At 42.8% G+C, this 25,666-nt stretch overlaps 1 protein-coding gene across 1 annotated transcript; it reads left to right on the forward strand.

Moving 5' to 3' along the window:
- Window positions 1-367: 367 nt before the first annotated feature.
- LOC125718982 (ephrin-A2-like) lies at window positions 368-24,927 on the forward strand. The gene is made up of 4 exons (XM_048993347.1): window positions 368-787; window positions 12,135-12,430; window positions 12,928-12,996; window positions 22,692-24,927. The coding sequence occupies exons 1-4, from the start codon at window positions 666-668 to the stop codon at window positions 22,793-22,795; spliced, it is 591 nt and encodes a 196-aa protein (XP_048849304.1). The 5' UTR covers window positions 368-665; the 3' UTR covers window positions 22,796-24,927.
- The last annotated feature ends 739 nt before the right edge of the window (window positions 24,928-25,666 follow it).

The following is a 25,666-nucleotide window of genomic DNA, read 5'->3' on the forward strand; positions in this document are numbered from 1 at the left end:
AAAGTCATTAAAGGTTGTTTTGATTTTATTTTTTACAACGCATGTTGGTGTGCAAAACAACTGGACACTCCACAGATTCCCGACTATTTCATTCGCCGGCAGAATAATGCGGAAAATATCTATGGCAGTACCAGTCTAAGACTATAATTTTCCCAAAAAAGAAAAAAAAAAAAAAAACTCAACCAGACTAGAAGTCAAAACAAGTGAATCAAGCAGTTACTGTAACGAAAAAAAGTATATATATAAAATTTAAAAAAAGAAAAAAACGGTAGTTTTTTATACATAGTCCAAGTTTACTTTGGTATATTTTACAAACGTGACGGCAACTCACAGGTCTCACTCTTTAAAGCAGCACTGCCTACCCCGCCCCTCTCCCCGAGGGTGAAGGCACTTTTGCCAGTTTTTTTGGGGGGACCAGTCAGAAAAAAAGTATCATAACATTCAAGAAGATTGCCTCAGTTTATGTACAATTCTTCAGCCTCGCAATGATTATTTTACTTCAAAGTTACGAACGCTACATGTATGGTTAACTAACACATACAATGCGGGCAACTTGACAGCGCTGAATAACCTTTGAGCTAGAGAAAGACGGAAGTATTTGTCCTTTTCGGCTTTTTAACGCGCAAACCCGCTGAAGCCCCGCAGACGTCGCCTGTCCCGGCACTATGGGTCGGCCGCCCTGGCGCAGATCGCCCGCCACCCTGAGGATCGCCGTCTTGCTGCTCCAAACCGTGTCCTCGGCGTTATCGAGGAGACACGTTGTCTACTGGAACAGCACCAATACAAGGTAGGAAAGCAGGGAGAGGAGCCGCGATAAGGAAGGGCATCATGAAGCCGTGTTTGCAAGCCATTACCCCCGGGTACTGAACTTAAAGAGCACTTCGGGAATTTTATCCACTGATGAGTTTTCAGATCCCGGTATTTCTAAAAGACACTATCACAGTTTCCAATGGCACAGTTTGGTAGGAAGGTTTTGAAATTCAGAACGAACCATTGCGTGGAAAAAGTTTAGGAAAACTTGGGTAGATACTGTAAGAGAGGCTGCGTCTTTCCCTTTCTAAACTTCATTTACTCACCAAACTCAGAACAGTTACACTGCAGTCTATGATGCATGTTTTTATATTTTACATACATTTTACAGTTCTAATTAATTGTTGTGTGCTTTTATTGCGTTGGTAATACATTTGATTAGTAAACCCGATGATGAGTTTAGACTTAGAGAAACATAAAAACACAGTTGCCTTATTTACCAGTTTTTACTTCTTTAGCAGTGTTCATTATTTACTAGGGATTTCAAACTCGATCAAGCCACTAACATCTTAAATATTAATACTTAAATGAACGGGATTAATCTCGAGTCAAGTAATGAAGGTGGGGCAATTCCTAATGCTCGAACTTCCAAGATTGCTGCCCCCCTCCCCGTTTTTGATGGCGCAACAAGCTTTAATACAGCTAATAGGGTGCATTGGTGTGTAATTGTACTGCCACGCAGGAAGAGTTGCTTTTTAGTAGTTTTTCAGATCCAGATGTGATTTTGAGTCCACCACCTCCATGGTAATTACTTGGAATGTACATCCCCACAGTTCCAAGTGTACATTTGGGAGTATAGTATGTAATTGACATAAGAAGTGAATGTATAGGCTAAATTGAATCATAAGTGACTTGTCTTTCTGTCCCATCACGGATGCGATGCACCCTGCCGGAAGTGATACTGAAGCCGGACCCCCCTTTTGGGAGTAGTTGATTGACTATGATGAATGAAAGGCAGCTTCTTTTGAAGTTGTCAGCGGGGGGGAAATGGTGGTTTCCACACCCTGTACACTACAGGGTGCCATTGAAGCAGACTTGCGCTTTAAAAGTACTTCAGAGTCTTGGCAGAAGCTGTTTTACTTACCCACTTTTGATACATTATCAGACCTGGCTTACAGTCACTGTTACTGGCAGAAGTAATGCTATTTAACACTTTCAAGGCATTACAGGAATCTTTGTTACTGAACACTGCTTCTGGAAAACTGCATGACCTTACAGTTCCAAGCACTGCTACTGCCTCTCCCTAACCTTCACTGATAATCTTTTTGAGGTATCACAGTTAGTCTTGGGCGTTATATAGATCAAATTTTTTGCAACGGCCACAGATCGCAATAAACAGTATTTTGATGTTATTTTAAAAGTACTGCTATTCTGGTATATTTAATTCTTAGTAAAAAAAAAAAAAAAAAAAAGATGTTGTGTGGGGGGGGGGGGGGGGGGTTGCATTCTACAGTCTTATCATGATAAAACCCACACCCACTCATTTAATTTTGTTGCAGAGGCGATTGTAGTCCTAATTTCACCCAAGCTTGTATCAGAGATTGGTCTACGGAGCACTAACAGAAACACGATTAAAACTGATTTTTTAAATCTGTACAGCTTGTGTCCATATCTCTCATTTTTATAACCCTTATTTATATTGAAAATGGGAAAGAGAGACATCAGTGATTAGTTTATGACTGTAGGTGGCCATATTATATCAAGTTCATTTTGCTTAATTTTAATAATGCTCCAAAATAAGGAGCTGTCAGTTATAGATTTATAGATTAAGTACTGATTAAAAGAAATAAAACCTTCATTGCCGCACTGTGTAATATACATATTCATATTCAGGGGCAAATCACTAGACTCTGCACAAAGTACTATGAACTGACTTTATTTTAGTATGCTGCTGGATAACAAAAATTTGCCCTGGAATTAGTATATTTTCTGTTTTATTCTACATCTGGATTTTATAAAATACTCCCAATGTCCTTATCAAGCTTTTTCATGTCTATAAATGTTTTATGTGTAGTTAAAGTAGGAGAAACGAATAGAAAGAGAATTAAATCATCCATGAAAAGGTGCAGTAGAGAACTAAGAGGTAAAAGCTTTAAACACGATATTTCAGTATCATGCAGTTAAAAATTCTCAATGTGTATTTCATGCATATTCTGGTTTTCCATCCTTCTACAAATAACTAACAATTTTAACTAACAATCAGAATGAGCACTTAATTGCTTTAAAGTCTGTGTACCTACTGGTCCACCAGCTCTAGTCTTGTTGTAAGGTTTTTGCAAATAGTTTATCATTGGATCTAAGGTCCAGCTGCGACATTGAGGAGCCAAACCTTTTCCAGAGCATTAACTTCAATGGCTTCTAGAATGACAAAAGCCAGGTATCTTTCACTGATATTGGGTGCAGTAGCTGCAGCCATCCATTGTTAAACGGTCTACACGTCCCCGGGCCGTCTGCCGTATTATACTGCACAGTTATTCCTCTCCTGTCTCTTCCTCTCCCCATCAAATTTGACTTTGGGAGCAGCTGTAGATGCACAAAGGTCGTCTCTACGCTTTAATGCCGCCCCTCCCTGACAGTATAGCGAAAGGAAAAAAAACAGACTGAAAGAAGCTGCCAACATCTCTGTGTTCCTGCATCGCTGAAGACTGGCTCTACAAGTTGGGACGCATTTGCAGCATTCAGTAGATGCCAGGTGGCCATTCCTTTCTTCATCTTTCCCTTTGTCTTATTCGGTGTATAAGGCCAAGCCACAATGTTCAAACTGACTCCACATGAAAATGTCGCTGCCACTTTCCCTTCTCTTCTCGCTGCCGTATTCTCATACAACCTCTTACTGGGTAGTAAAACAGAACCTCGCTTTAATCTGGCGTGCTCTGCTCTTCTGCCTTTCTTAAAATCTTTCTAATCCGTTGAGGTTAAACAATCAGGTGCCACCTAACACCTCAATAAGCAGAAAATACACTTAAAGATATTCAAAAGTGAAAAGGCTGTTCATTTAAGAATTAACTACAAAATTTGTGCGATCACTAAGGTTTCTTAATTCATAATATGTTAGTTTTTTTTTCTTACTGCTAATTATTCAGCAGTTCATTTATGATTATAAGCAGATCTTGGCACATACAGTGCCTTCAACGGCAGGCAGGTACTTGTACAGAAAAACAGTGGTTAGTCCCTACAGGGAGAGCCACTGCTGCCAGTTCTAGTCCTCAAAGCTGTATTAGCTGCCAAACAAGATGCAGAAGGATGGTAGGATATGTCATGCTGAAGGTATCCTCGCCATTCCTCCTGCTCACAGAGATCTGCGACGTCACATATTCCTAGATGGAAAGATCGATAGATATTTACTCCACTCACTCTCCCAGAGCAGCAAATAGACAAGGGAACATAGTCATTAATCTTCTTAAACAAAATACAAAATAAAGTAGAAATTGGTAATTAAAATATGAGTAGAATTTAAGAGTTACTGTGTATACCGAATGATTAATGTATATAAATAATAATATATATAAATATATTTATAAATATATAAATTCCTCTCCTCTAGCACCTGTGTAATTTTTGTTCTTGGGCAAAGGCTGGGAGAACTTTACGCTGAGCTGCAGTAGAATGTGAAATAAATACATAACATGTAAATAACTTCATAGAAGTGTTTGTATTGATCAGGTTTGAGTATTAGAGGTACCTTTTGATGCAAACTTGAGGCCGCGGCTACAAAGCCCTCCTTGTGTCGGATGAGAAACTTTCCCAATCTTACTTTTCCCTCCCTGCCGTGTCAGATCTGTGTTTCGTTGCTGGTCTCCAAGGTATCTGTGTGCAGCCACTCTGCTGTTTCTCCTCTGACCAGAAAATGACAGCCTGCTTGGGATAAGTGCCATTTCTCACCCAAACACCAGGCACTGCTTACTCCAGGGGAATAGAGGGAAATGGCCAAAAGATTAACCTCCTCCTAATCCACTCCATTATGAACATCCCCTTGGATACACACATAAATGTGGCAGTTTAAATTATCCTTTGCAGTTAAAGGAGGCTCGGTTATCAAGGTATAGAAGCCAATATAACAATATTATAACATTACCTGGATTTGTGTATTTTTTTTTTTTTATTATTTTTAGGCAAGGTACCTAAAAACAACTGTCCAGGGTACATAGTTTAACCACAGACTTCCTCATGGACTTGGCAAACACTCAGCTATGTAAATAAGTGCCTAAATTCTTTTAAACTCAAGTTCACAAAATGTTTATATCCAGAAGAGAACAGTTCTGGAATTTATACATGGAAGATGAAAACATCTATTCTGGATGTGTTGCTTAAACACCCAGAGTCAACAAATCAAGCTTACAATTAGTAGTAACTACTCTTAACTGACGTTGACTGCGACCTCAGGGACTGGTATAATTAACAGTTTCTCTGTTAATGAAGAGCAGTAGTCAGGGGCGCCGCTAGCAATTTTGGGCCCTATGACAAAATATGAGGTTGGGCCCCCCTACCACACCCATTCAGATCTCTGGGGGCCCCTAAAGGGCGTGGGCCCTTAGAATTGTCCCAACTTTCCCCCCCTTAGCGGCGCCCCTGGCAGTAGTTAGTCATGGGGATTGCAGGTCTGATGCTGCTGGTAGGGGTTGCGACATGCATTGCGACATGTGAACTTCTGCATGCATTTCCAAATGGAGCCTGCAACATTCAGGGATGGATCTGACTTTGTTTCTATAGAAACTTTAGTCATCCATACAAATTATCGTTGTTTTGATCCACAGGGTAAGCTGGCAGAATGTAGTACGTGCTCCTGACTTTTTAATAAGAGGTTTAATATATCTGCAAGACCTCACACAATTCCAAGATTAGCATTAATTGAGGAGTTTTACACAGATAATGTGTCTAGTCATATTTCAGAGTGTGTTATATGTGTGTGTTTTGCACACTGGTAATTATATATACAAAGCTTTGTAATTTCTTCTTGGATAATGTGAGAATTTAGTGTCACATTTTCGATTTAAAAATTTTATTCTAGTTGGGAACATTGTTCCAGATGCTATAAAGCATGTCAAGGTATTACAATTTAAAACGTTTTAAAACTATTATATACTTAGTGAAGTCAAAAATCAATTATATTTAATGCATACAAGTAGGTCATTGAAATTGTTGTAATGGAATAATCTGTGAATAATTAGGGTATTTTTTTATTTTTCAAATCTGACCACATTAAGGGAATTGCCTTGTACCTTTTTGCATAAAGAGTTATTTTAACTACTCAAAATGTAAGCAGTTTTTAATATGGTTTGGGGTATAATGGGCAATGGCGTGACCCATTTCTGATACTGATTAGGGTCTGGGGGTGAGGACATGTGCTGTTTTTAATGCAGGTTGGCATCTCGGAGGTAAAGATTTTTTTTTACCATTTCTGATATGGGTTGGGACCTCTGGGGTGGGGGCGCAGGGGAGCAGACTGTCAAAATGTATCTGTGCTTAGCCGCTCCAGCACTGACAATGAGGCACTGAGAATATTACTGCATATTAAAAAGCTACAGTGGAAATCAGGTTATAGCTGCAAGGAATTTGACATGCCGGCATTTCCTGGAATGCTTAGACAGCTGTCCGATCTGCCAAAATTCACACACTAGCAAGAATTTGCTCTTGAAATGTACTGATGAAACTAAGGGTCATTGTGGCCCAGTTACAGTATGAACGTCGACCGTCCTCCCAGCCGATGTTAACTGCAGTCAGCGAACCGTGAAACGTGTAGGTGGCCGGGGGTTAGTGCTGGATATGACTTGGAACCCCATAGCAAGTGGGAGTGGTCCAGTGCAGTCCTCTGCTACCTGGTTATTGCAATGGGAAGCAAGGCACCTGATGATTGACATTGCAGTACAACCCTTTTTGTGTTTTTCCTGTGTAATCGGAGGGACCTTAACACTCCATCTTGTACTTCTATGTCACTAAAATGGGTCATTCCATGTCAAATCATAACACTTTCAAACCTCATCGTTGCAGATTTTAACTAAACTTGCCATGCTGATTTGGTCACATGAGTAACTCATGAAAATGAAATTGGGTGAGTCTGGGACCAATATTGAGGGAGATTTAAGCGAACAAAGTTTAAACTTTTTTGGGGGGGAACTATGACTTTGACTGGCTATATTTACCTTAATATAAGCTGCATAAAAATGGTCCTTATATTGTTTTAAAGCTATTGTCCAGCTCTATATATTGAATGCCATTCCCATATGAATAATTGCTATGTAATAACTGATCAAAATATTAAAAATTCAATAACAAAACAACCTATATTTCAGAATTGATCAGTTTCTTACTAAAGCTAGTTCATAATGTCATGAACATCTCCAGAAAATTTGGTCTTTGGTTTTTAAGGTGTTGCTGAGATATCTTGACTTAAATGTTATGTCACATGGTTTCATATCACTAATGGGCCTTTTTAATGGCAGCCAAACTGACATGATATAGTATAACAAGCACAGGTGTAAGTAATAACATTGTTACAAACATGCTACAGTGAAATTTAATGGAAGCTTCATTAATGTCATTGCAGACACCTGTACTTGCCATACTACTGAAAAGGCCCACATGGGTAGTAAATATGGTTAATTAAAGTTAAAACTGTTCGCTTAAATCTCCCTCAATATTAATTCAAGTCTCGCCTAATTTCAGTTTCATGAGTTACTCATGTGACCAAATCAGCATGCCAAGTTTCGTTAAAATGCGTGACGGTGAGGTCTGAAAGTGTGATGATTTGACATGGAATCACCCAAATCCTTTGTTCACATGTTCTTCGTGTAGAGTGTGTCTTAAGAGGCCAGGACAGCATTTGGGTGTGAGGCTTCAAAAAGTCCATCTTAAAATTTGCCTTGTTTCCTACTTGCAATAATAAAAAAACAACTATTCTGTGTTATTTACTCAGCCTTGGAGTGGGCCAATGTTTAATTAGCGGAATCGGGCAAATCCTGACCCCCTCTGCTGAAAAATCAGTATTATTAGTGGTATGTATTTCAGTGTGTGTTGGCCTCAGCGAATGTGAAAAAGTGCTTATCTGGAAGAGCCAAGGGCCCTTTAATTCAGAGCATGCTTCTGACCTGAGTCATGCCTGGATCTGTTAGGGATTACAGGATTGGTAGATATCTGGTGTGAGGACAGCACTATTCTGTCCTGAATACGGTGTGCGTGATGCATTTCTACTTTCTGAAGGTTTAAAGGGTGCTTTTCCACCGTACCAGGCACCGTACTATCAGTACTTCGAGAAAATACCAAACGTACAGTACTTAGGGTGTTGGTTTTCCATTGGTGTAAAAACTAGTACCGGCCATGAATGACATCATAACGTGAGGTAGGGTATTTTCTACTAAATTTGACAAATGGCTGTAGTGTATTATAGGGCTGGAAAATGTAATACCGACATCGCATGCAATTCTTACATCGCCAGTCACTAGATTAAGGTCAGGCTTTTTCTTACTTTCAATTCTATACGAACATTATAGCACAGGGAGTTTTAAAGTTCGCTTTTTACTATCATAGAAAAAAAAAACTTAGCTAGCTTTGCAATTTTAATTATTATTCCCTTTATAGATTAAACTGATTTTTAAACATATATTAGATAAAGTTTACCTCCGCTGCCTTTGCAGGAGCTCTGCATGGGTTCTCAGAGACAATCATAATCATTTTCACCCTTGCTGGTTAAATCACTCTAAATGGGTTTGTGAGAAATTTATGAACAACTTTTTGCTTTATAAATACCCCAATATGTTTTACAACATAATCACACTGCTAGGATCGTAGTATATTTAAACGCATCCTAGTATATTAAACAAAATACTTTAATTTCTTTTCATTCCATCTGGATCTTTTTGTTGTATCTGTTCTTCGGCCAGATCTGTGTGTGTGTGTGTGTGTGTGTGTGTGTGTGTGTGTGTGTGTGTGTGTGTGTGTGTGTTGTTTATCATTGTTTTTTGAATTTGTAACTGTTTTCAAGTTGGCTTTTGTTTTGTGTTTCAGAGGTTATTTGCATAATCAATCGACAAAGAAAGCATTTCAAGTTCCACCCCAAAGACGTATCCCAGTACTGTTGCTCGACTGGAAGTCAATGGAAAAGCGAAAGTACAAAATGTATGGTACCTGGTGCAGTTAAAAGCTCCCTCAATAAACACGTGTGCTGTCTGCGTGGTGTCGAATGGGGGAGGGGGGATGCCATGGCTTTCACGTGTGTGCTGCGCTATTACAGACAGCCAAGCATGTGAGGAATGAATCACAGCTTCCATGAAACTAAGGCAAAGAAATGGCGATGGTAGGAAGTCATTGACCACGATTCTGCTGGTTTTTAATTAGATAGCAAAGCACACCATGTTTTAACGAGTACAGATTGCAGCACGTGTAATTAGAGGTAATTGCTATGGTGAAAGAAAACAGAATGAGCTAATTATCTCTGATTACTGCAGCGGGGCTGGTGATGGTACCTTGATGATGAGAGTGTAGAAGGGCTGAATGTGACAGAGGTTGGGGCAGCTTCAGTCTCCATAAAGTCTCGCACCTCACGCTCTAGCCAGCCAATCAGCACACCTGAAATAAGCATTTAAACCAGTTTGGTTATAGACCTAACGTGTAGATGTTGAGCCCTTTATAGCCTTTGAGCTCAACACTTGGACCTTTGGCATGTATTTTGAATGTGAAGTGAGCTTGAACCAGTCTGATGTAAAAATGACCTTAAATTGAAGTTGGTGTGGCAATTAGCCCTATAGCATCACACCGTGTGTGTGTGTGTGTGTGTGTGTGTGTGTGTGTGTGTGTGTGTGTGTGTGTGTGTGTGTGTGTGTGTGTGGTGTGGTGTTGCTTTCCTCACAAAGTTTTGTTGGGTTTCTTTGTACTACTGTGATAGGTCATTGCTACAACTTAATGGACACACAGTTACTGAAAATAAATGTATGGCTGGATCAGTCCGGAAGAAGCATAAAATGATGTTCTGCACTGCAGAGTAATCAGTAACTGTATAGCCTCACTTATGAAGTGCTAAGCCCTGGTCATCCCACCTAGGGCCCATACGTCTGCTTCATGCTGCTGCTTACACCACGCCGTTGGGCTTCTCAAATAATGCGACTGTGGGGGGATCCCCGGGGTACAGACATCCGGCCAGCAGTCGAGTGGGGGGCCCAGATGGGGCAGGACTTCAGCAGAGCGGCCCTCTTCCTCCTTTGGGCAGCCAACCTTTAACCTTTAAAGACGTTCAGAAAAGCTGAACAGCAAAGAATGTGGTTTTTGTTTTACTCCGCTTGACATATGTACCACATGTCTGAAGGTGAGCCTGACGAGTAGGGAATGAACAAACGAAAAACCCCAGCGGTATCTCATAGATGCCACTCTCCCAGTATCACAAAGGCCCCACCCACTCTATACCCCACCCACTTTTTACTTATATCGGATCCTGAATGGTGCCACCAAGCCCCAACCAGATTCTGGTTGTAACATAGGCTCCTCCCACACTTCCATCACCATATGACACTGCAGTGGATGGATAAAAGTTAATTCTCTGGTTTTTATTAAAAAGAACAAACTCCATAGATTCAAGTACCTGCTACCCTTGGAAAAAAAATGGACAAAAGCAACAATGCTTCCTGATCCCTTGGGAAATATCAGAAATGAACACACAGTGAACAAGAATGCCTTTCCTCAGAGCTCCATATTTTGCCAGGATTCAAGCTGTCTGAAAGCCAATGGGCCACATAAGAGCAAGAAAAACTGGAGTAAAAAAGCCGAGAGCAGCAGCGACCACAAGGGCCGTGTTTTACAGTATCGCCCAAGCCGAGGCATGCCAAAGTCCCCCCCCCCCCCCCCGGACACAAATAAAATACTGCACAAACTGGAGGGACTGGAAGCCAAGTTCTGAGGATCAGCAGGGGGTCAAAGTTCCGGAATCATCCAGCCTTTCAGGACGTATTTGCTGCAGGGCACTGTAGAGCGTCTCTTATTGTGTGCGATGGAACTTTGGCACTTAACGCAGATTCCTCATACTGTTCCTGTGAGGAACAGGCATGGTTTGTCCTCACCGGGTTGATTCTTCTAGGGCGCTGATTTTGATTATTTATTAGGTACGCCCCTATGCTGTGGTGCCTGTCTTAACAGAGCCTTCTTCAGGGTGACGGGAGGAGTCGATGGCATAGAGGCAGGCCGGGCTTTTGGCCGACAGGCCCGGGAGGTGGCTGAGGAAACTGGGGGAACTCTGGAGCTGCTACTGAAGCTTTCACCACAGCTGTGGGTTTCCATGGTTACCAAGAATACCATGATTTGTGAGTTGCTGCAGATTTAGCTAATTAGACCCCTGATTCTGGTCAGTTCAGATTAACGCAGGCTGAAGACAGGCAAGCTGGTAGATCATGGCTCACTGAGATGACTGTGCTGTGTAAGAATCAGCTTAACGGCAGGGTTAAGTGGCTCTCAGGTTAAGTAGCTGGAAGCCTCTACATTTCATTTACAACAGAATGAGCAATTTCTGACCTACTTAGTCTTGTAAATGTCCTGGCCCATCCCACCATTAAGGCATCACTTTTATATTTGATAAAGGATCCGTCGCTTAATATTTTCATTTGCAGTCTGATTAAAGCCCACCCCCTGGTACAGAGAAGCTCCTTAATACCCCCACCAGCAAACCATGCGATTGTGAGTCATTAGTGAGGTGTGATTAGTAGTGGAAACAGAGGTGTACCTGCAGGCTGGGAACGACGCGGATGGCAGCAGTCGACGAGCCATAAGGGCAGGGCTGTCAGCCCAGTTGCCATACAGCCCTCACCTCGCCTGGCATCGCCCATCAGAGCAGGCGGCAGCGGTGGTATCTTTCCCTGCTGGCTTTGCAGCTGTGAGTTACGGCCAGCCTGCAGGAACACCGTACGGCCTGGCCTGACAGATTGGATGTGGTTCAGCAGTCACCAGACACAGCTTACTGGCAGCCCAAAGAGGGTGTGATGGCCCTGGGCCCTAGCCAGCTTAAAGGGCACCGGCCCTCTCGAGCTCCTCATGCCTCTCTGCAGTCCCCTCTGTAGTTAATAGAGATGTAATTGATAAGTCTCCGGTTTAGTGTGCTGAAATTGTATGGATCGCCTCTGCTTTAAAGCCACACGTGAGGGAGTCCATCAGTCTCGTCAGGTTTATTGATGGTTCACACGGCCATGAATCTGCGTTTCTGCCACCATGCAGCGCTGACTCTGCTCCTCTACACTTCCTTGCCTTCTTCCTTTTCACTTCTCTCCCCATCTTATGTTCTTGACTTCGACACTGTGAACATGTCCAGTGCTTAACCCCGCCTTGTAACGTTCTCTCCTGTTTCTGACCAGACTGATGCAGGAAGGCTACACCATCCATGTGGACCTGAACGATTACCTGGACATCTACTGCCCTCACTACCCCTCCGGCTCACCCACGCAGAGCCCCGTCGAAATCCTGACCCTGTATCAGGTCCTGGAAGAGCATTTCCGTGGCTGCGTGGAGACCAAGCGCGCTATCAAGCGCTGGGAGTGTAACCGGCCCCATGCCCCCTTTGGCCCGGTGCGCTTCTCTGAGAAGATCCAGAAGTTCTCGCCCTTCTCTGTGGGCCTGGAGTTCCGGCCTGGGCACCACTACTACTACAGCTGTGAGTCACAGGCTGTCCTGCAGCTAATCTGTCTTCTCCACTCTCTCTTTCTGGAGCTGTCTATCTTACATCTCTGCTACAGTCCCTTCAGCTTTCTGTTCATCATAATTCAGTCTCATTATTCATCACCATATTCTGCTTTTCCATTGCCTCTATTCTGCAGCCTACGTCAGGGCACCTCAAACAGGGCTGCACAGAGGACCACTCGTATTGCATAATCGAGAAATGTTTGTGTCTGTTGAACCCAGAGTAGACAGTAACTGTTAGCGTTTAACGAGCTTTCATTCTCCTGTTCTTGTACCTCTTTCTGTTTTGTGAGTGATTTTTGCCCTGAGGTGAAGGATGCCCACTGCAGCAGTGGAACTACAGTCATTTAGTTTATCACTTGAAATAATAACTGTAGCTGAATCAGTTTTTTACCCAAAGGTTCTCTTAACACAGTTTTGGTAATAAGATGTACACCAGAGTAATGAATGACTGTCTGTCTGTCCCTTCAGCGCTGTCTGGGACGGGTGGGCCGCCCCTACCCTGCCTGAAACTCAGGGTCTCCGTTTGCTGTGAATCTGGTGAGTCCCCTTGTCTCTCCCCCAACGCTGGCTTCACATACCACATGCATAGTGGTATTTTTGACTATGGAATGTCTCCTCTTCTCAGTCCATTATCTGTCTGTCTGTCTCTCCCCTCTGAACTCTATGTTCTACAGCCTGGCTGTAACCATTTTGCACTAAGGGACAATGTGCCTGTTTTCTTTGGACATGTTTAGTTTCTCTGTCACCTCTCTTGCTCGAGGCTCCGATGCGCACTGTGTAGTTTGCTGACTGGCCTGCATGAATCTGCACAGCTCTGCTGAAGGCTTAAGTGCCTCGGCTACCTGCTCAGTGTGGGGTTCTCGGCTACTCCGCAGGGTACAAGCGCCCAGCTTATTCCACTGGAAAAGGCTCTCTCAGCACAGAGCGATGGAAAATACCTGAAATAATAAATAAAATGCCATATTGGCAGAGGATGATAATCAAGTCTCACACAGATCAGCGAAGTGAATACATTTTGTTGTTTATCCCTAAGTTCTTTATTTACAGTTCAAAGCTATTTTATTATTGTCACACATGGATAAAACCTATGAAATAGCGAATAATATAATGCATTAATGTTTAAATACAGCAGATGTATAGGCATTCACCTGGGAAGCACAAAGGTTTATTTTTAACCAGGATAATGTGGCAAAATAAAGAATGACACCCTAGAGATAAGGAAAACAAAGAAATGGCTACCAACATTAGAAATGTATACTCAAACAATATATTAGTGTTATGAGTCTTAAGGAATGGAGATAAGTGCTAGGAGTAGAAATTAGGAAAGAAGGTGACCGTATGTTACTGTGCTCGGTGATACTTGGCTGACATGTTAAAGGGACAGTGTGCAGTACAGGCAGCCCCAAGTCACTAATGACATCCCTTCCCCCTTAGTCCATCTTTAAGATGAATTTGTAGGTAAGTGGGAATGATAATACAGGGCATAACAATACAATAATAACCCAATAATAATGAAAGTAACTATATTTGTTACTGTACCGTACCTCAAGCCGATGAACCGCGGAAGCCGCATCATGTTTTTAGGATCCATCTGTAAGTACAAGTTGTCCACCATGGTAAATGGTCTGCATTTATATAGCGCTTTTCTACTCCTACGAGCACTCAAAGCGCTTTACAATTCATGACTCACATTCACCCATCCACACACACATTCACACACTGTTGGCAGAGGCTGCCATGCAAGGCACCAACCTGCACACCGGGAGAATTTGGGGTTCAGTGTCTTGTTCAAGGGCACCTTGTTGGGGTCAGGATCCTCCCCTATGCCCTACACATTCCATTATACTGTTCCCGTATGCCCTACACATTCCATTATACTATTCCCTTATGCCCTACACATTCCATTATACTATTCCCGTATGCCCTACACATTCCATTATACTATTCCCTTATGCCCTACACATTCCATTATACTATTCCCTTATGCCCTACACATTCCATTATACTATTCCCGTATGCCCTACACATTCCATTATACTATTCCCGTATGCCCTACACATTCCATTATACTATTCCCTTATGCCCTACACATTCCATTATACTATTCCCATATGCCCTACACATTCCCTTGTACTATTCCCGTATGCCCTACACATTCCATTATACTATTCCCGTATGCCCTACACATTCCATTATACTATTCCCGTATGCCCTACACATTCCATTATACTATTCCCGTATGCCCTACACATTCCATTATACTATTCCCTTATGCCCTACACATTCCATTATACTATTCCCGTATGCCCTACACATTCCTTTGTACTATTCCCCTATGCAATGCAGACGTTCTTAACCATCTGACTACTTTTACTAATTGACCAGTCTTTCTTTATATTGGACTTCTTGAAGATTTTAAGACCAATGTTAACAAGTTTTGCTGAAAAGCCCCCCCCCCCCCCCCCCCCACATGTCCCACGTTGCTCTGATGGTCCCCCCCACTCTGGTTCCTCCTCCCCCATGACCGTGTTCTGGATAGGCTGATGGGTAACTTATTGTATTAAGGCATACTATTCACCCTTCAGGCATTCATACAGTACAGAGTCGTGACCCAAGGCAGGGGTAAACCTGGGCAGGATGCCAGTCCTTTGCAGGGCACAGACATGGGGTGTTTCTCAATTCCAAGATCACAAAGATCATATTTGTGGTCTTGGCAAGAGCGATCTTGCTAACTTGCCTCCAAAATATGAACTTGTGGCAAAATGAATCATGGGATTGGTTTTGTTTGGTAAGGATGCAACTGATGCATCCTTGATATTTGGGGGCTCTGTACTTCTGTTCTTAATATTGTAACCGGTCTTCGGCAATGGAAGATGATATAAAATGGGTACGTGACAAAACAAGTACGCCGATTGAGAAACGGCCATTTTGTGGAGAGTTTAGCGACACCGGTTCATATGGAGAAATCCAGCGTCCCATGGGAAGAACAAGCAAACCTCACACACACATTCAAACCCACATCTCTGAAGCCCGGGGCGGTTATGCTGCCCAGGGAGCCACCCAGGACGGCCGTTTACGCTGCTATGATTACTGTGCGTCAGTCGTTTTATGAGAGTTCGGCTCTTTGCAAAGCACAGGATAGCATTTTAATGGCTGTGTATGTGTAGGTTTTTTTTTTTTATTAACTTGTGTTGGTCTGGAACAAGTAATGATTTTTCCTACAAGATATGATCCAGAATAATGTTGATTTACAGATATTCCTCTTCCAAACCAATTTTAGGGAAGGAATTAGATTCATAAATCAAAGGATGGGCGAACCCTGTGAGCATGTGCATTTTTATCTTATGATGGTGAATCCCGCCATGATTTCAGCAGCAATGCGTTAGGCAAATGGGTTGTACCACCCTCTGATTTGAGTATATGCAGAATCTTGCCGAAGCCAAGATTATTTAAACATATATCTCTTATATTTGGGTTTTCAAAAAGTTTGAGGAAGCCATGCGAAACAGATTAGGCTGTACTTTCCAAAGACGGAAGGATCAGGGGACCTAGAGACAGCAATAAGACGGCGCCTTGCTATGTGAACGACATGGCAAGTCCCTTGTTTAACGGTCTGATGATTGCTGATGCCTGCTGATGAATCTTTTTAGATTATTGTCATCAAAGTTTAAAGGATCTGCCTCCTTCTGTTTTAATGTTATGCTCCCTGAAAATGCTGCTGCTGCTTTTCTTAAATGCTCACCCATTCCTCCTCCTCTCAGCCCCTGTTTCTACACTAATCCCCGCTAATGTCCTGGGTCCTTCTCAGCTTTGTCTTTCCTGAAGACCCTGTAATCTTCCCTGCTCTCTTTTTCCATCTCCGCTCTCCTGTCTCTCATTCCTGCGATCTGTCACCAGAGCAAACCTAATCTCCTTTATATCCCGTTACCACCTTTGATCGCTTTTCTCTCACTCTCCACTTCTCTCTCCATCTCCAGACTACAGCCCCACTGTTACATTGGCAGTTTTTATATAAAACAAACAGTATAGCAGAGGAATGTAAAGCTGAGGAGGACAGGGAAGCCCCATGCTATTACAGAGTTTGTCTCTGCAGATAAAACATGCATCTTGTTTCCTGTCAGTTATAATCCCCCAGCCCCTGCCTGTCCCTCATGTCGCCGCGACAAACATTCCCCCTTCTCTCCTATTGGGAATGGCTCTCTCTCTCTCAATCTGTGCATCTCCCTATCTGTCTGTCTGTCTGTCTCTGTTATTCACTTACTGATCTCAGGACACATCGGACAGTATTTTGGTTGTCATTTGGTGTTTCGAGTTCTAGTCTGTCAGGCTTCTTCTGATTTTCTGTCGTCACTCTCCTTAAAGTACGGCTGCTCCATCATGGCAAAAATCAAAATCATGATTATTTTAGTCTGTAGTGAGATCACGATTATTTAACACTATTACGATTATTTTTGTCCCAGTTGGTGACGTAATTTTGTTTTTCTCTTTAGTTGACACTAGCTGATCGTCTGTTTGTGTTTTTAGGGTCATAGAATCAGTGACCTTGGCATCCAATCTAGCGATCCATGGCTTTTTAGGGTTTTCTAAGGTTGGTTGTTTTTTTTTTAATAGATCTAAATAGATCTATTACACATCATCCTTTATGGATGATTCCTTAATGATCCATTAATTCCTCTTGTGCTACATTAGCTTGATCACTTTTGATTATCTACATTTTTGGTGAACAACTCCCCATTTTTAAATGTGATTTTCAGACTGCATGTTTGGCTGCTGAATGGAATATTTGAGCCATATGGAGTTATTTCCAAACGCCTTCTCTCTTCACGTACTGCCAAGCTATTGTTTCCTGCTGGGTTTATTTTTCAAACCTGGATATCTGTAGCTGCCTATTCCCTGTTGGTGAAGTCAGCTTGCAGCCCACGCATGAAAATGTTTCTCCTTGATGGTGATGATGACAATGATATTTTAACATTGTGAGCTTGACTTAGTAATCACTGCATCAAAGGTTCGAATCCTCATTCATTACACCACCTGCTGGTCAGAGACATGCTCTACTCAACAGCTGCTCTGGTGCTCTGCATACTAGCCTTCTCATCTTAATTCACAGCAGGAGAGGAAATTGAAGTGTCAATTGTTTTTAAAATAATTAGCAGTAGCATATTAAAATAAGGCAGTATAAGCCATTGTCACGTATGTCATTCGTAAATGGAAATTTTCTATGGCACACGCACTGTTGTATTTACCTTCTGAAAACAGCTGCAGGTGTTCAGTAAGGGAGGATTTATGCTCCCTTCATGTGAAAATTAGAAAGCCCTACTTCCTACTTGTGAAGCTGGAATTACGAGTGTCATTCAAGCACTTTGTTGTCAGAGCAAAATGGAAAAAATGGAGGAAGCTAAATTTTAGCAAACGTGAGCTTTGATAATTTTGCACACTTGCTAGTTCATTTCCTATAGATAAACCGATAAATGGCATTGTTCTATATCAAGTATACTGATTTAAATATGTACACAAGCAACAGCCAATGATAGTTGTATTGCTAATGGTAAACAATTATATACCTTCCACAGGCTGAAAGCTTCCTTTTCTGTGCTACATTGAAAGGTTGAAGTTCATCCCAACTCAGACTCTGTTATTAAGATTCTGAATTTCCCTCTTGAAACTATGATTTGAGAGGGCATTTCATGTGCAGCTTTCAAGTTGTCAGTTTATATTTACCATAATTGAAGGCAGCATTGGAGTTGGCAAATGCCAATATATATCAAACCACATTGTCAAATGTTTGCTTTTTTGTTTAAACTGCTTTTTCAGTATCTGGGTGAGGTTATTAAACATCATGCTTTTTAAAGATAAATATACATAATAATAAAAATGATATATTTTATTGCAGCTTTGAATTTTTTTCCCTAGCTGAAAATCTGTGATGGTGTGCATGTCCTTTACAAACTATGGATCCAGATTAATGCAGAAGCTTTTTCAGGTTGTTAATAATACCTCAGGTAATGAATCATTGATCTCAGAGGGAACCACAGTTAGAGCCGATAAAAATGAATGAAATTGGCCAGACCTTTATCCCCTCAGATGAAGTACATTTATATACACCTGCTAAGCAGACAATTATCCCAGTTGTGATCTGACTTTTGCCCATTAATAGAGTTAGATATTTTACTGGTGTAATTCAGGTGAAGCATCTTGGCTGACACCCCCCCCCCCCCCCACAAGTCTGTCATTAATTGCTGCACCACCTGTAGTCAACCCTTAGTCCTTGTGTTGAAAATGTGTAGTTGCAGACTTGGCCTGAAAGCTCTATGATGAACAAATAACAGGCACCCTTTAGAACTGTGTTATATCTGATGTGGCGTGGAGGCCTGGGCTGCCAGTTGGGCAGGGCCCCTTCCCCTCACCACAACCCCCCAGCGTCACCCCTCCCCCCGGTATGCCCCCTAGCATCAGGCAGGCAACCCCTTTCCCCAGTGACCCGTGTCTGCAACCCAGAGGCTGAATCAATGAAATAACACTGGGGTAAATCATTAATTTTCCTGATTCCAAAAAGTCGAGCCCTGTTTATTTGTCCATTGTGTGGGGTAATGGAAACTGCCGGAACAGTGGTGATTATAAGGCTTTCCTTGTGTTCCCAGGGTGGTTTAAATAACAGCAAAGAACAGACCATTTTTTAATCACTCACTCTCACCCAGTCAAAAAATTAGTAGCCAGTAAGTGACCTAGGGCTATACTAGACTGCAGTGGCCATTAAATTTGTGGCCGTGCATTCACGAAATTGTACTACAATGGGAATGTCGTCGTGCATTCATCAAACTGGACTGCAGTGGGAATGGGGCCGTGCATTCATCAAACTGGACTGCAGTGGGAATGGGGCCGTGCATTCATCAAACTGGACTGCAGTGGGAATGGGGCCGTGCATTCACTAAACTGTACTGCAGTGAGAATGTGGCCGTGCATTCATCAAACTGGACTGCAGTGGGAATGTGGCCATGCATTCATTAAACTGGAATGCACTGGGAATGGGGCCGTGCATTATTGAACTGCACTGCAGTGGGAATGTGGCCGTGCATTCATCAAAATTAACTGCAGTGGGAATGTGGCCGTGCATTCATTAAGCTGGGCTGCAGTGGCAATGTGGCAGTGCTGTAGGATTGATACTATCCTTATGGAGCATGCAATTGAAACACAGAAGTTACATCCAAATGAACTGACTTTTAATGTGTTTCTCTATGCAGTACGAGTTATTTTTAAAGCAGTTGATAATTTGTTTTCAAAGCCACTGGCTGCCATGGTCCAGAGACTCACATTTGCTGGCTACACTAGCATCTCTGATTTTTGTTTTTTTTTCTTCTTTCTGAATTGTCCTGAAAAACTTCTAGAAATTATCTGGAGACAATTTTTAAGGAGTGACTTAATACCCTAGTCTGAGTTGGGATGAACTTCGGCCTTTCAACATGGCAGAGAAAAGGGAATAAATGTTTGTACTGTATTCCTCAAATAGACAGTTATGCTTTTTCTAGTTTTGATTCTCTTTATAAAGCAGTGAACAATGTTGGTGAAAATGTGCTGTTTTAAACTAAATCAGAGTGGCTGAACATGCTGCTGCTGTATCCGTAGGCACTCTGGGGTAGACATGCTCAGAATTGGGGCAAAGTGAATAATGTTTTTAAGAGTAAATTGAGAATGTGGATAAAATCTACGACTGCCGTAGGGATACAGGCTGTCTGTAAGGTCTGGTGGATGGGGGGGAATTCAGCGAGGAGTCTGCAGGATGGAGCCTCTGTAACGTCTGAAGATTAACCAGCAGGGAAGCATGACGGGGGGGGGGGGGGTCCGCTGATCACTCACATCAGCAGGGCGCCTCACCACGAGGACTGGAAGTGGGGCAGGGAGACACCAGGGAGCCCCCCCCGCCCCATGCAGACTGGGTGAAAGCCTCCCTCTGACTCTTGCGTGAAAGTTTCAGTGCTCGGCACTGGCGCAGGACTGGGGGGGAGGGTGGGGGGGCAGCTGGGACTGGTGCTTTGTAAAGGCGTGACACACACATCACTCAAGCAGACGGGGGCTCTGGCTGTGCAGGCTGATGTCTTGTTGCTGCTCCTCTCTCTCTGTCCCTCACCACTGTTTCAGTGCCAGCTGCTTAAAATGTATTGGAAGGAGCAAAGGCGAGGATTAACAGCCCCCCCCCCCCCCTAAACACAAGCACACTGTATAAATACATTCACCTACACTATATCTATAAGCTCACATGTATACATAGAATTTATGTATAGTATCAGTGTCAGATATTATATATCTGAGGTTTGTTTTTGCATACAAACTACTGACAAACCTCAGGACTTTTCTGCAGCCCTGTGGGGGGCTTCAAATCACTTTTCTGCTCTGCCTGACCCTTATAATGGCATCACAGGGGAGGCTTGCTGTGATAGGTCACTCTGACTGGAGCAAGCGTCTGGTGTGGGATACGGACAGAGATGTGGGGCAGCCTGGGAATATGGCGTCCGGACGTGTGACTGCACTGAACTGCATGTCAGATAGCAGCTCTGCCCCAGCATGCAAAGAAACATGTAGCAGTGTGAAAGGCATGATGTAATGCACGTAAGAGGCTGCATTAGAAGGTGCCAGTCGATTCTGGCCCCAAAGGTAGACGGGTCGATCCGGGTCCGACCTTCAGTCAATGGAACCGATGTGTAGTCCTGATGTGGATTTGCCTAAGCGATCGAAGAAGAGGCTTTGCAAGGTTCATTTGGTGGCCTCAGGTGAAACCCTCTGGCAGCTTACAGGACGCTCCTACCAGATCGCAGCTGAGAGAGCTCATTTTAGGCACCTTTTATCAGCATAATGTGTAATGCATGCTATTTATACAGGCTATAGGAAATGGCCTGGCATGTAGCCCTGCGCTAAATGCAAGTTAATCAATGCTTTCGGCGGCATTAGTGAAATATTAAAGTGAACGCTGTGCTTCAGCCTCCACTGCCTCCCAGTCTCCCAGATATCAGCCCCCACACCCAGCTCCCGCTAACTTTCTGTACCAAGCACTGGTTTATACTGGGTGTTTGTCCTTTGCTGGCTATGGCTTCCTCTGCATGAATGCAGGGGGGAGGAAGCATGGAATTTGGATTCATTCATTCCCCTAGTAAATAGACCTTTGTATTTAAATGATAAAATATAATGCTTTCTGTGAGTATATGTGTGTGGCTGTGTTATGGAGATAGAAACTGCTTCACTGCTTTTCATACTGAGGGAGGGTTGGCACCATGCCCCCCAGAACAGTTAAAAAATGGAATGGTTAAATTTATTAAATCTGATCACCAAGGCACCTTAGATAATCCTGTGGCCCACCCAGCGATTCAGAGTTGGAGCTATAATCCCTCCAGCATCTCGGGCCTTCCTCAGCGGGATGTGCCTGGATTGGCTCCCTTATAAGAGCTTGATCCCAAGGAGCAGCGGATCTATTTCGAGGTCCCTCTGGATCTCCAGGCTCCTCAGCCTATCACAGAGAGAGAGAGCTCCTCCTTCCCAAAGCCAAGGCCTAATCCGCCTGGGTCCTCCCCATTCGTTCCGGCCACCTGTTGGCATCGCACCCGGCCCCTGCCATTCGTCCCACAGGTGCTTAGTCCACAAAGCAGCCCCGCTTCCCAGTACCACTGTTCCCTGCGGGGTGCACTTGTTCTTTTTCAGCTTCCACCCATTGGGGGTCTTTGAAAGATTGTGGCTTGCCCCCCACAACTCCCCCCCCCCCCCCAACAGACCACGAGCACCAGATAACATTGCTATGTGTATCATTAAGGCATATAGACCCCCCACCATGCTAAGGCCGCGCCCCTCAAAGGGGAAATTGGGAATCATATACTGTATTATGGAGTCAGTTTGAGGGCCCTGTAGTGATGGGTAAATGTGTGTACACATGTGGATTATGTTTATATAACATTTTGGGGACCAAATGTTCCCCGCAATGTAATAAAGACCTGTTGTTTTGATATTGTGTGGACCATTTTTCAGGTCCTCACAAAGATCTGTGAATCCATTTTAAAAAACTAAAAATGCTGAAAGTCTCGTAATTTATGTGGCTACTTATGGTCAAGGTTGTGACGGGGTAGGGCCTAAAGTTGTCACAATTGTGATTAGAGTTATTTCCTCAGAAATGAATGGAGATTCCACAAAAAAATATGACTATGTGGGCTGTGCATGTGTGTGTCCAGCAGTGCTGACGGTGTCTCTCCCCCCAGGTGCTGAGCCCACCCAGAGTGCGGTACACAGCCCAGCAGCGGCCACCATCAGCCTGTCCTCGTTGCTCCCCTTCTTCCTGCTGCTCCTTCTTTCAGCCATCTGACATGGCTTGTTAACACAGCTCATTAAGACCACATCTTTCCCTCAATCTGCCCTGACCTACTTGCAGTCCTTTGGAGGCCCTCGCTGTCTCAAACGTGTCTTCATGTGAAGTTCCGACTGCAGTCCAGCCCCCGCTGATTCCACCATGGTGGCCAGCACCCCTGGGGGGCCCTTTTTTAGCTGACCACTGTCTCCGAAGCGGGTGGCATCTGTCTCCTGCTTTTGTGTCATGTTAGCCCCACCCGCCACACTGAGCTGAGACAGAGGGACACTAATCTCTCATCAAGAGCTTATTGCTACCCAAGAGGACAAGAGGCTGGCAGTCACTGGGCAAAGAAGCTGGACCACAGCAGTCAATATAATTACACGGGGTTTTACAGACAATCAGCCGGCGAGCGCCTTGAAGATAACCGAAGAATAATTCCTATAAGAAACCCGGAACCAAATCTGGCACACATCGGGTTTCCAGTGCACCACGGTGACCAGTGAAGGTGCTGGATATTTGCAGTCATCAGTTGCCTCTTCAACTTCTAAAACTTGAAGAAACACACACACACACACATATATCAACCAAAACTGGCAGTTCTGGCGAGTTGTATTTTTACGGCCTCAATCAAAGCGAGATTGTAGCAGTGATTGAGTAAGGTATGCACTTCTGCCTTATGGGCAAACCTGTGTCCCTGAATTGCCATGTCAGCTGAATTTGTATTACACCCCTTCCTCCTGACCTTCTGGTCCAATTAGTGGCTAATCTGTATGATTTATACCTGAAATTACAACACGGTTTCTCATGTAAAATCTGTATGTAGATCGTAATCCTTCGTGTGTGCTTTGGCATTTTAGTTAAGTTTTATTAGACAACTGAGTAAAAGAAGCCTAGTCCAGACTGAATTTGAGGGCATTTTCTCATTATGAAAAGTCCCTGGTTTGCATTGGGAAGAAAGATTCGAATGTCGATGTGCTTTGGACCCCAGCGGAGTTCAGATTCCTGTGTTTGCCGGCTTTTATTCCAACTGACCTAATAAATTAGGCTTCATTGCTCTCATGATTGAATTCTGACCCGATTTGTCCTCTATACCCATTAATAAATTCTGAGATGGTACTTTTTTAACTGATAAAAGCTATAAGGAAATATTTCATTTTTGCCTCTTAAAATAATAATACCGTGCCAAATCTAATTATGGTTAATTAAATATTAAACTACATAGATTACTTAATAGTTCATAGCCTTTGAACAATTCAATAACTGAATTAATCCTAATTAAGTTGAATAGTAATGTTGCATCATACTTGTAAATGAACTTGAAGGTCCATTCTATTGATTTATTTGGTATCTATAACACTGTTTCTGCTTTAGCTGCAGTTTGTAACTTACTAGACAAAGCAGAGAGATTAATACAATGTAATCAATCCTGAATACTGTGACTGACTAGAGGTTGCCTGGATCAAAAACCAGTATACACAGAGCTAGTATGGAACCAGGGTTGTACCCAACTCGTTTTGAATATGAGTACTGTTGAATTCATTGTGGTAATAAACACCAGAGATTTTGATTACTGCGGAATGAATTGTTGTGATAAACATAATTGACTTGGATTAAAATAACATGCATTGTATTACAGTATTTACTGCTTATGCTAATTATGACAGCCGTCCCTAGTTATGGTAGTGATTATGTAGTGCATATGGTTTCCCAGGGGCCAGAGGTGTTTTTCTATTTGTAATTTTAGCTTGTAATTTCCCTTAACCTCCGTTTTTCTGGTGTCAGCACAGCATATCTGTCGATACGGAATATGGTTGTAAGTTCCTTTTGGAAACTGCTCCAGATAAAGGTGTCCATTCAATGATAAATGATGAGAAAAGGCGAGCAAAGAGCACTTTGAATTGTGGGTCTGGAACCAGAATTCACACTTGATTCAGATCGAGCAGCAGGGATGATCAGGGTACTCGCATTTATTCTTTTACAATGTTCTCTTGTTCCAAGTTCTGTCATTTGGGGGGGGGGGGGGAGACAGATTTTTGTTTTGTACCTTTTCACATTTTTGTGAATTTTGTGCATCTTCTATGAAGACCTGAATTTTACCATTTTTAATCAGGCTAATAAACTCAATAAATATAATTTGAATAGGTGTATGCTGCAGTGATTGTCCAACTCTGTGACTGAATGTATTGCTAGTTCCTATTGTATGTTGGTAGTGTCTCACTGCTCAATGAAGCAGTTTGCAGCACTGCCCTCCCCTTACGGTTGACTGCGGAAACCAGTAACCAATATGGAGATAAACATTCTGGCCTCCTTTCTTGAACACCTACTTACTTTACGTGTTGCAGAGATCTCGTCTCTGGCAGCTCCATCATTGTGGGCTGCACCTGGAGCAGCCATCAGTAGGTCCCTGTTGGAGAAGATGTTGATGTTCCAGCCAGTTAACACAAGGTGATGTTCCTGTGTTGGGTAGTTCCAGGTTAATGATGTTTGGCAGCCCTACTCCACCCCACAAGTAGGTCAGGGAAAAATTCATCAGTCTGAACAGGTGATCAAAGTTGACACTTTGAACTACATAACAGTTCACCATTTTTGTACTTTACAGTTCACTTTTTTTTAGTTTTGTGTATTTATGAAAAGAACTTAACTAGGATTTAACATTTTGATACTGAAATAGTCTGAACGCCCACAAAAGCTGTGAATTTATGTATATTGTCAGAATAAATGAATTTCGACCTCTGTCTCTAGAGGTTTTGTAAAATATTGATATGGGCCATTTCTTTTCAAAATGATAAATTTTTGTATCGCACTGAACATTGTTGTAACCAATTATCCACATAGTAGCCATCAATATATTACATTTCAGCAAATAGTCATAGCTGTTTCGAATCC

Source organism: Brienomyrus brachyistius, chromosome 23 (genome assembly GCF_023856365.1).
Source record: "Brienomyrus brachyistius isolate T26 chromosome 23, BBRACH_0.4, whole genome shotgun sequence".
In the NCBI taxonomy this organism is placed as follows: Eukaryota; Metazoa; Chordata; class Actinopteri; order Osteoglossiformes; family Mormyridae; genus Brienomyrus; species Brienomyrus brachyistius.